Source organism: Leuciscus leuciscus, assembly GCF_965113295.1.
Source record: "Leuciscus leuciscus genome assembly, chromosome: 16".
Taxonomy (NCBI): Eukaryota; Metazoa; Chordata; class Actinopteri; order Cypriniformes; family Leuciscidae; genus Leuciscus; species Leuciscus leuciscus.
The window spans coordinates 632,823-645,212 of NC_138740.1; the positions used below are offsets into that span (position 1 = coordinate 632,823).

Sequence of the window (12,390 nt, forward strand, 5' to 3'; positions counted from 1 at the left end):
TGTCATTCTGTGTCGTGTGATTTACCAGAGATTACATTATTTAAACAAGACTACACTTTAAAATCATACAATGAATAAAATGTCTATTTAACCATTATTCTTCATGTATTTGTTTGCTGTGTGAAGGAATTGTATAAATATGCTTTGGCCATAAACGCACCACAGAATAATCATAAGGTATTGTATATGTGCAGATCCATAACCCTCTTTGAGGAACACACTGATACTCAGTCTTTACTCCTCGATGCTCGTCTACAGATGCTGCACTGGCTAGAAATGTCAGATGTTCAGCTTGAAGATGCGATAAAGGCTTTACTTCAGTGACGTCAGAGGCTCACTGACCCTGATGGTGTTCGTATCTTCTGGACTGGTTTAGTGTTCCCACTGATCACGCTGTTGTTGAGCTGTCTCTGTCACTGGAACACTGCAGAAGTCACATGACCTGGTGTTTGGGATGAACCCGAGACATCAGATATCTGTCAATCAAGATAACAAGGTCAGAGCTACTCTTACGTTATGTGTTACCTTCACATGGGTTAAAGTTCAGCCTCAGACTCTCTCTGGCTGTGGTCCTGTGGAGGAGACACTCGCTCTCCTGAACCAGCTCCAGGACTGAGAGAGGAACTGTGGAGGTCAAGGGTCAACAAGATCTCTGACAGAGACCGAGGACGGGACATTAAGAAGCTCTTCAGTGTCAGAAAACCTCCATTACAGTGTTTGTGGAGGAGAACTGCTCTCCTCCAGCCCTAAACCCCATCAGTGAACGAGCGTGTAAAGGATGTTTTAAAAGTTTTAAAACTGGTCAAAAAATATAATTGTAAATTTTATCATGTAATATATACACACTTTTATATTTATATTTTTATTTTGCTCTTGATCAGTTTAACCGGCAAAGTAATAAATTAGAAGTAGACATCAGGTTCTACTATTGAGCCTTTCAGGATGTAGAGAAAGAAATGTTGGCGCTATAAAACATTCCGCCAAACGGCTATCAATATCAAACAACAATAATACATATTGAATTTTAAGTGATTTTGAATAACTTTATAACATCGGCACAATCATCAGAGAGGAACCAGTCGAAAGTACAGTATTTTTGGTTTTGATCCACTTCATATGTCGACTACTGTAGTTTCCCTTATTAAATGTATATTTGTTATTTTTTGTTGTGTGTCACATGAGGGAGGAAAATTCTATATTTAAATGCTTTTGCGTTCCCCGATATCTCAACTTTAGAGTTTTTTGCGAATGAATGCCGTTTCTTGGGGGAAAATGCAAAACGTTAAAAAAAAAAACGGCACAAAAGTAAGATGAATGACCTGATCCTGCATAGCAAACGTGATTTTCAAATGTAGATAGGCTAGTATACGTGTGTTATAGTGATCCAGATGAACCCTTCTGACCTGTGCCGGAGGAGTTTAACCCTAACCCTACCGATGCGAACACTAGTGTATCTCCAGCTTTAGCCTGTGTTGTGTAGTATTCCTGCATCCTTCTCTATTCCTGCTCCAGGTTAAAGACTGGCCCTGCTTCAGTTGACCTTTGACCCTTGGCTGTGATGAAATGAAACATGCTTTGCAAGGTGATTTTATGACCACTTTTCATATATTTGAGTACAAACAATCAATTAAAGTTTCTAGCTGATACAAACAACAATATACAAAAACAAGACTTTACAGTAATCATTTCCAGATTCGGGTTAGAGATCTGCGCTGGTGATAAAACCAAATGCTGAATATTTCGCGTCTTTAACGCATTACCGGCGTATTATTCCATCAACTACATCACAATTCAGTTCATTACAACAGTTTTTTGAATTACCTGGGAGTCTGAGAGAAACACTGAACTCAGTCCTTCAGTGCGTCACTATCCGCACTGACTCCGCAGAGCAAACCGCATCCAATCCGGATCGAGTTCTTCAGAGTGACGCCGGTTTAACGAGCCCGCAGTTCCCGCGCTTCGCCTCGTCATTGCTGCCTGCTATCTTGGTAATTTATTTATCCTTCAATTAATTGCCTGTTTTACTTTTTAATAAATGGTCTTTTTTTATTTTTATTATCGATTGGTCCAAACCTCTTGAATTGGGTTTTTAATTCCACCAGTAAACATATGTCCCATACTATATGTCCCATATACGTGCAGATAAAGGCAAGATGCTAGTATTTGTTTCGTATATGATAATGCAAGTGATTTTATGTTTATATATCAGCCCTGTCAGTAATTTGTATTGTGTCCGGACAGCATCTCAATGTTCTCCATATGCAGATTTCCTCATCGCACTAAAATACAACTTTTTAGAAATGCATGTAGTTTTGCATTTGGAATGTTATTAATTCTCCAAACTCTTACAGATTTATCAGCTCGGCAGAACAGAAGAAGGTGTCGTCAGTAAGTTATGATATTATCTGTCATTATTCTGAACTGAATCTGCAGGATGAAACTCAATCAGAGTCAGTAACTCTTCAGTTCACCTTCTCAAAGCTTTGGTTAATCATTCCCTCAAGTCATGATAATAGCAGGTTTAGTGAGTCCATAAAACGCGTTCATGGCGAGAGCGCTGTTCTGCAGGGTTAGTCAGATACGCCAGTGTTTTGTGTGTCTTTATGCTGTGTATTCTTATGCATTGCTTAAATGTCTTCATTGTGGTTTATAGTTTATTTTTGCTGATAATGCTCTTACTGCTCAGCTGTGTGTTTTAATTGATTTGTGCTAGTTTTTTTTTTTGTTTTTTTGTTTTTATGTCTTTCGCAAATATATATTTATAAATAATATCTCATGCTGTTATCTAAAAGGATGATTCTAAATATATATTTTTTAAAGAACATTGGATATTGTCGAGTTGGCCTATCGGGTATTCACTTATTGTTGCTTCTTGTAAATTTCGTTTGATTTAAGTATTCCGCATTGCTTTTTTTAATGTGTTTTTTTTTACTACATGCCTTTTCAATTAATGTTATAGTTTTTCTGTCTTATCAACGTTTCCATCTTCCTCTTCCAAACCTTTATGTTTGTTGTGACAGAATTATTGCATAATATCTCGCATTACAAAGTGCAGTTTTGAACAGTCTGTTCAAACAGTCTTCATAACAGTCTGTTGATGTTTACACCGATGGATTATGATTGAGCATACACTTAACGTCGCCTAAATATTACGTGCAATATTTCAAGCAAAATATTGTCTTTCATAGCCATAACTTTGTTTAAGGTTTGCTACAGCTCAATGATGCACGAACTGAACAAGTAAGACAATGAAAAAGACAATAGAGATTTTTTCTATTTTCCAAAACAGTAATGATTTATTAATGCAAACTGAATTTCGTGAAATAGTAGGAAATATGCGCCAAAGAAAATATCACATTATTGTTATTATATTGTAAAAGGGAAAACATTTGAGCAGCTGTTTCTACCCGATCTGACCCTTCAAACCTGTTGTAGTGTATAACCCAATTTAGTCAGGTTGATTCAGTGATTAAAAAACTGGTCATTTAGATTTTACATTTTAGATTAGCCGATGAAATATTTTTTTACAGTGACTGATAGTTTTGTTATTTGTTATTTATAAAATCGGATGTTCCACGTCATGTAAAATATAGCTGAGAGAACACATTTTCACATAAATATAGTCGGTTTTGTTGTTTGTTTGTTTTTTAATTATTCTAAGTATTTTGAATAGTTCAGTGAAGGCAATAAATGAGCGTAATAACACTATGATCCGCTCGGTTATTATAACCCCGCCACACTCTGAATTTTAAGAATGCCTAATTGAGACCGTGTGGTCATTAATGTTCATTAAGGAGAAGGTTCAGCGTTAATTGAAGGAGAGAATGTGATTTCTTAAGAGCTGATGAAGATGGATTTTGAATAATTAATTAAACATGTTGAAGTGACATGCTTTGTCTCCTTATCTGAAGCGATTAGAATAGCAGTCTGTGCTTGACTTCATATCAGTGATTGATTAATCAGCTGTTGAGATAAATTAGCTGAAGAAACTAATGCTGCACATCATATCAGCGGCAGCCTTTTCTGCTTAAAATGCTTTTGAAAAATAATTAAAATGGCCATAAACCGCGAAACAATTACGGAAATATTTCCTATTTTGTTCGATGCGCGATATTTTCGGTAATAACATTGAATTCGTTATGCTATTTAAATATTGACTCTAAAAGCCTACTTTAGAGATATGATCCGATTTATTAGAATTTACACGACAATTCGAAGGGAGAAAAAGAATCATGTGAATAACTAGAATTGACTTTAGTCAGAATCTGTTCAAAAACATCTTGCAGTGTTATTTTGTTCCTCGAGTTTAGGATACTACGGTAAAATAAATAATTATTCTGCCGAAGTGCTTTCAGGAATTATTATGATATGTGAATTATTATAATCACTCGTTTCCGTACAGACCGCACGCGATTCCACGATCTTCGCTGAGTGTTCGCCGATTCTCGGTTTTGTCATTGTCCTCCTCGGCAGGTTTGTTCACTTTCTTTCAGACAGTCTCTTGTTTGAATTGGGGAATGAATGAGTTGAACGCGTCCTTGAGAGGCATGTCAGCATTGTGAACTCGTTCTGTTAGTCTAAACCAGAGGAAGTGACCATTAACACGGGCCTCGACCTTTGGGGGAATTAAAGGCGTTATTATCAGTGGAAAAGGATCAGCAGAATTAGGGAAAACATCAGTTACGACAGACCTTCTCCTTCATATCATCTAAATGCACCTAAACACACACAAACCGATAAAAACAGTCACTTAACGTGGCAAACCGTGATAAGGAATTGATTTTCAAGTTTTCTTTCTCTTTCATCCTAAAGGTATATACTTGGAAATCATCTAGTGTAATCAAGCAAAGGCTGGAGGATAAAAACAAGGCCAATGGAAGATATTGTCATCATATACGGGCATGTATTGCGATGTCAAGCTTAATATATTGACGAGTTGAACTTGCGCGGAACTGAAACCTGCTTACAAGTAAAACACTGGAAAATAGTTTTGTGAGTGTAAAAAAAAAAAAAAAATAGTTGCGATACGCAGGGATATTTATATCGGCTTATTTCGTTGGATATGATTGATTATATTAATTACAGAAACAATATTATTAAATTATAAGTGTAAATGCAAAGTTAATGAAGGCCAGGTTTTCGTTCATGTAAACGCTGTCAAGTTTGTTGCATTTAATCAAGCTAATGCCCACATTGATCATTATAATTATTTTAGAAATTCTTTGTTTTGAGGTTTATTCAAACATTACCATAAACATAAGCACAATTTTCAATCAACATGAGTACAACATAAAGTTATAGCTTTGTTATTTTGTCTACACATTCATATAATTTTTTACATTTTTTTCCCACTCGGAGTAAGCATGCGGTAACAACTACGATGACAGAATCCAGACTCTCGATGAGAGGACAACAAAACCTCTGCAAGACAATTAATACAATTAAGAGAACGGGACTCAAACACAACTGAAGACTAATCTACTGCGGCCTTTCCCGCGCTAACGGTGTTCACTGTTCCCACTCGGAGATACCATCATTTTCAGTTTTGTTCCACGTTTTATATATATGTACAATGTATGAGTTTAACTTGTCTTCAAAACGTTGCAATCCAAATAATGGATTTAAATTGTTGTGCAAGTTTAGGTAAACACAGACAATCCGCATATTCCATTGAAAATGCCGAACGCATCTAATCCAGCATGGTTGTCGTTTCTCCAGGTATCCGTTCATTGCAGTTTAACTGGTCAACTGTTAGGGTTAGGTCAGTTTAACTAGTCAACTGTTAGGGTTAGGTCAGTTTAACTGGTCAACTGTTGTACTGGCACGCGTTCAGACTCGAGCCCGGACTCTGAAGACCGCCGTATCCAAACGACGGGTGTTGCTTAGATTTGAGTCTTAACGTCGCGAGGCTGGAGTTGCAAGTGTCCCTGTACACGCTGTACGGAGAGCCCGGGGGTCCATACGGGCATGTGGACGAGCTCATCGCGGGACTGATCGCGGAGTTATTCAGGCCGATGTTGTTGAGGCCGGTGGTCGGCATGCCAGGCACGGCGGAATGTCCCATCCCGGACGCCATACTCATGGTTGAGATCGAGGTCGGGGCGGAGAACATGGACTGGGACGTGAGGGGACTCATGGAATTAAAGAAGGTAAAGTTCTTCGTGGACAGTGGGTTTGGGGCCAGTCCTTTGTTGGTCCAGTTGTTGTAGGTGTAGGCCGGATACACGTCATCATAGGGTTGCATTAATCCGCTGAACTGCGGCAGGTAAGTGTTCTTACACAGGTCCATCTGCTGGTTTCGTTCCCTCTTCCTCCATTTCGCCCTTCGATTCTTGAACCAAACCTAGAGGAGGAACGCATTATATTTACTCAAGGCAGCCAATGCTATTAAACAGATCGAAACGTTCACTGGAAGCAGACAGCCTAACAGGAACTCTTCTTGCTGGCTGTATAGTGAGTAAGCTGCATTTGTTATGCGAATATAGCCCTACTTAATTGATCATTTTAAATATCAGCGAAATTATATTTTCATAAGCATTAAAAATAATGGCATGTAAAAAGTCAAAGTGTATGTAATGTAATACTACATTAATGTCGTACATTAAATTAAACCAACCGAGAAATGTCTGACATTTGATGAACGTTTCAATTCTAAATCCCTCACTATCAAAATTGTAAATGCGGGTCAGAATCTGGTTCTGGAATACTGCGGGATTATCTGAAAGATCGACCTACTGAGAAATATTTCTAAATATCGCTGAATAAAACTCAGGAAGAATATATTGCCTAGTTTTTCCTTAAGAGAGATTTAGAGATTTTAATCCTTTAAATAATGAAAAACAACCCTTAGCCTGTTAGTTAAAAATTATACATTTTCCTAATAACAGGATATATGACTGAGAATTCAATTGACAAAAAATAAACAGTTTTTAGAACTAATAAGACTTGATTAACGATTTATTTAGCTAATAAAATTCAGACTTCTTGAACCTGTAAGCTGAAATGTTCTCACGCATATGTCCTGAGAGCATGTGCACAGTGGTGTGTGTGGTGTGTGTTCTCATACCCGGACCCGGGCCTCGGTGAGGTTGGTCCACACCGCGATCTCCTCTCGGGTGCTCATGTCCGGGTAGCGGTTCCTCTGGAAAGTGGCTTCGAGCTCCTGGAGCTGCTGGCTGGTGAAGTGAGTCCTCTGCCGTCTCTGCTTCTTTTTCTTGGACTCATCCGAATTTCCATCGTCGCTTTTCTGCTCGACAGACCTCTCCTTTTCTGGGGAGAATAATTTTGGAAATCTGGTGAAATCTAGTGAATAGCGCGTATTTTTGCCGGAGATATGGAAGGAGTCGGACACAAAACGAGAGTCGGACAAAAGGGAATAATGTAATGATTCTGTTGCACAGTGCTCGTCAATCCACAAATATGCAAACAAGCCTTATTAAAATGCGTCAATGGGACGGAAACTATTTGAATACAGTTGGCTACCTACGTACAGCTAAGTTTATATTTTAAATTTATTTTTTTGTAGGCTATTTGAAATATCAAGATAGAAGTTAGGCTATATGCCTATGCAGTGGAAATGTTTTAAAATCAGGCCTAGTTCATTGTTGTTTACAGCACTACATTCATGTTTGCAGTTTATACAACACTGTCATAAAAACGCATTTAATTGTAAAATTTACAACAGTGGGAATTTAAACCGCGTTTTTTATATGATCAAAACGGATAGGCCTGTATAGAGTTTTAAGGACGCCATAGGCCTATCTGTAGGCTAATTCTAAACGTGAATTTCTACTTAGTTTTTAAATTTGCAAAGTAGCAAGAGGCTAATGTGCGTCAAGCACTGCACGGTTTCTGCGAAATTAGACTGGAAAAAACCGCTAAACAGTTAAACAAATGATGTACTAAAACAAAACATTTTACACATGTTAGGTATGGAAAGCAAACTTATTTTTTACACGTGTAAATGTATGCGTTTGGTCAAAAAGGCTAGCGTGTGTTTTCGCTCTCTGTATGGTTAGTGCAGATATGTGTGTTTACCTGCGGTTTCATTATCTGAAGACTCGCTGCTCGTGTTCTCGAGTGTTTCTCTGGTGCTGTTGCTCCTCGGCAGATGGAAAGATGAGGCCATGTCCACATTCAGTCCTCCTTTAAAACAATCATGTGTTATTAAGTCTCTTTAGCGGTGTGAGCGAGCGTCAGCAGACTCGCTACGCGGTTTTATAATGAATAAGCCCGTGAACAGCCGCGATCTCCAGCAATATTGTCCTCAAAAGCACCTCAGATCGGCTATATTCCTGAAGAGTAGATGTTCGGAGTGAACGAGTGAAGTGTCCCACAGCAGGACCCACCCTCTGCTCACTTCAGTCCCACCCACAGAGGAAAAGCATGTTTCATACAAGTAAAGTTTTTCCCTTCAAAACTTCTCCGCCGAGCTTCTGGCATTATTGTGTCTCAGAAACAGTGTTTTTGGCCTCAGTCTGCAGCGCCATGAACAGTGAGAGGCTGATACTTTAACAAACAGCTGACCAATGTCCAGACATTTCAAACAAACAAAAAACATATTGTCCATAAAATCCATCAGTTCCACCGCGCTTTTGAGCAGTTACACTACAGCACTCAGAACCACCGCTATAATTAACATTAGCCTATTATTATTTTACATAAAGCATATTCTTGAAGCCTAACTGTGCACGAATTACCCATTACTGTTATTGGCGTGCAGTTTAATATCAGTCATTGAAGCAATGTTAGTATTTCTCTTTTAATAATAATAAAAAAAGTATAACATTCCAATTTGTTGTTGGGCTTTTGTTATTTTGAACCAGCAAACCAATGTGTGTTCAGAAGAAAAATACTTTAAGGTTCATGAACACGCTGTTATATTGAATGAATGTTTAGAATTAATGCATATATATATTTATATTTTCTACAAAAAATGATTAGTAGGCTAGCCTACCACTATCGCCCAAACCATAGTCTAACACAACCTAAAATTGCCAAATAATATGCAATAAAAATATGGGCTTATTGTGACAGTTTCATGTCACTGAGAGAACATCTCGCTGCCAGGTGTGATTGTTCTGTAAAGTTTATTGAAGTTAGTGGCGCTGTTGGTGAGAATATAATGATGATGATCCATAACCTGCGAAAAATAGGAAAAGCGCCTATTCTAAATGTTCACGGCACATCTTTCTCAAAGTAACTAATTAGAAAATTCCACAATTCAAACACTCATATTCTTATTTTACAAACAAGCCTACTCATCTGACCTACTTCATTATCATCCTTATTATGTTGCATTATTATTATAATTATAGTAATTTACGGAGAAAAGCTTTAGTCAGATCTATCAGCTGCATTTCCTTCCACAGACATTAACACATAAAAACACTTGATCTGACAGCAGAATGCACGTGTTTCTTCTTATGTTATATTAAGCCATACATTATTCGCGTTATACTCTTGTAGGAATGACCCCGGTGTTGCACAAGCACTTCATTCACGAATATTTAAATAATCTTCCCAATGAAAATCCCAAATACACCGTCGTCGACGAAGACCTACAGATTCCTTTCTCTGCTTGCAGGAGAACTACAGCTATAGAAAGCTCTCTGTAATTCTGTGACAATGCGTGTATTGATAACAGAAAATAATAGTAATATTGGTGCCTCGGTATCTTATATAAAGATTAATTTCACGTAATTGCCATTATTTTAATTGTAGTTTAATCCAAGCAAATAAATGCCAAATAAATAAATAGTTTTATGTTTATAACGAACACTGAAGATAGACGCGTGGAATCATAGTCTAATATGTGCATTTGAAAAGTGTGGATCAACATAAAACTATCATTCAGAGATATTTTATGAGCAGGTAAGAATATATTTGCATATTTCAGCTATAATATTCTTCGGGTTGTTCGCGCTCACAGCATCACTATGACATCTGTGTCAGACCTGAAGAAAAACAAAGATGTCTAAAGATGCATGCAAATTAAAGACAAAACAATCATTTACATTTTCTCTCTTATTTAAAGTTAAAACGAATATCGCATATTACCAGTTCAGCCTTCTCAGGTTTTGGCCTTCCTTGTGAATCCAGACAATAAACTGCAGTTTACTAACCGATTTAACTAAATAACCCGGATATTATTCGACAAAGAAATAAATAATAATAGGCTATATGAAAATATATATTTATAATTTAATATTTTAAGGAGGCCAGTGGATTTAGAAGACTTTAAGGAAGCCTGTAAATAAACGCTGGAGGATATTCTTATAATATTTTTAACGACAATGTAGCCAACAAACAACTTGTCTTAGTCGTGAGCGCAACTTGGCTGGAAGGCTGTTATATTATTATTATTATTAGCCTATTATTATTACTAGCCTATTATTATTATTATTATTAAGAAGAAGAAGAAAAAGAAGAACGGTCGCGAAGAATTAATGCGCCTCATGTGAATGTAATGACAACTGAATAATAAGCATTTATTTATGCGCAAATCCGTCATATGGTTAAGTGTAGCTTAATTCATTTCAGAACTATACTAAAATACTAAGATGTTATTGTTTAAAACACTCGAGCTCGCGCACTCATGCAAACACGCACATTCTCCAAACTTTTGAAAACCTGTCCCAAAATAAAACTCTAAAACATCCTAAAATCAAAACGCTTTTGTTAAAGGATGATCACCTCACTCGTGAACTATAGGCCTAAAGAAACAGAATCCTGTCTTTCTCTCGTTCAAGCAGCCACATGCACCCGCAGGACAGTGCACGAGCCGCAGTGCACGAGCGGTTTAACCTGCACACTGTATGCAAAGCGCGCGCCTTATACTGCTACATTCGTGTCATAGTTTGTATATTCATTTATTTATATTAATTGCTTTGCATAACCACATGTTGACCAATATTTATATTTATCGCGTTATAAAAACCTATTATACAAAGCGAAAACAACAAAACTATTACAGGCTAAGATAATAAATATTATTACAGATACTGCACTACATATTTCCAAACATTGTTAAAAAGCGAGGAATAACGACTCACGTGTCAGTTCTCTGAAAGGCTGTTTGGTTCCTTTTCTCGAGTGTTAAATCGTCTCCATGCTTTTATAATATATAGTTCCTAAAATGTGTGGTTGTTGTAAGCAACATTGAAGTTTATGCGCGAGAAGACGCGCGCCGGAGCCTCTATCGGGTACGCCGAGCGATCGTGACGTCACACCCCAGCGCGCGGTCCGCATGACGTCACTCGCGCATGCCTGACGGAGGATGAGTGACATCTCAGACCACTGTCAGTGTGTGGTCGCTTATGAGTTCTGCTATAGCTTTATTTCGCACTGTGTAGGGTATTTACTTTTTGGTATTTTAGTAAGCTATTTGAATAGCCTTTTTAAAGTAGGTTATTTTATAAGTAAAGATTTTTTGAAGACAAAGAATGCTTCACGTGTAAGCTATGTAATGTTAGTTCAGAAGAGATCACATTTTTAGGAATGGGTTTCGCCCACTTTTAACAATATATATTTTTATAATAAGCTACCTATACGGTCTTAAACGGAAGGCTATAAATGAAGGAGTAAAAATCAATCGCTAAATACAAGAAGCTTCGAATGAAAAAACAAAACAGAAAAAACTAAAAATATTAAATATATGATGAATTGTACAGTGTTATAATTAATTCAATTAATTCGTCTGTGATTACTTGGAGATCGTTGACATGTTCAGTTCGTAGGCTATATTTCTTATCGTTCCGAAATTATAAATATTAAAATACAGATAAAAACATTTACCCAAGATAGATTATAATGGAATAATTTTATAAAACTTTAATGAGTGAAACAGCTGCCCCGAACCCTTACATTCAGTCCTTGCTTTATCTTCATTTTATTTGAGTAATTTAGCCTATATGCCACCAATACATTGACGTTCACCATTCAACGGTATCTTCGTTTATTTTGTTTTTAAAATCAGTAAATCACTAAAACCATGAGCGAACGAGCCTTAACATTTCTGACAGTTTCATGAAGCTCATCGATTATAAGATTATAACACGAACTTCCAGTCGTATACGGTTCCATCTATAGCTTACATTTTAAATCATCATCATCAAATATGTTTGTAATTTTTGTATTTCAGAAGAGTTGTGGCACACCTGCTGTTATTATGCATATGAGATAAATGCACAGACAAAGAGATTATTGCATTTTTAAATATCATCTCAGTCATTTCCCTCCCGATTAATAAAATACATTTTGTTCTCCAGAATTATGGTCGCACAGGTTTGCATCGACAGAGGTCATGTGTCATTGGAAACCAGTTTGATAGAAGTGGTGTAATTTTTTTCACCAGAGTCATCTATTGCCTCGATGACATCGGCCGCTCTG

General features: G+C 37.1%; 1 protein-coding gene across 1 annotated transcript; it reads right to left on the bottom strand.

The window, feature by feature from the left end:
* Positions 1 to 4,285: 4,285 nt before the first annotated feature.
* Positions 4,286 to 11,322, bottom strand: pitx1 (paired-like homeodomain 1). The gene is made up of 4 exons (XM_082141442.1): positions 11,055 to 11,322; positions 8,038 to 8,145; positions 7,067 to 7,269; positions 4,286 to 6,343 (listed from the first exon to the last, which is right to left on the bottom strand). The coding sequence occupies exons 2-4, from the start codon at positions 8,126 to 8,128 to the stop codon at positions 5,807 to 5,809; spliced, it is 831 nt and encodes a 276-aa protein (XP_081997568.1). The 5' UTR covers positions 8,129 to 8,145; positions 11,055 to 11,322; the 3' UTR covers positions 4,286 to 5,806.
* Between the last annotated feature and the right edge of the window lie 1,068 nt (positions 11,323 to 12,390).

Bases quoted from the DNA above. Each gene is read 5' to 3' on its own strand.
- pitx1 (XM_082141442.1), bottom strand. From the start codon at position 8,128: ATGGCCTCATCTTTCCATCTGCCGAGGAGCAACAGCACCAGAGAAACA. The intron at 7,270-8,037 runs GTAAACACACAT...TATTCTCCCCAG, and splicing joins TTCAGATAATGAAACCGCAG to AAAAGGAGAGGTCTGTCGAG. The intron at 6,344-7,066 runs GTATGAGAACAC...TTCCTCCTCTAG, and splicing joins TCACCGAGGCCCGGGTCCGG to GTTTGGTTCAAGAATCGAAG.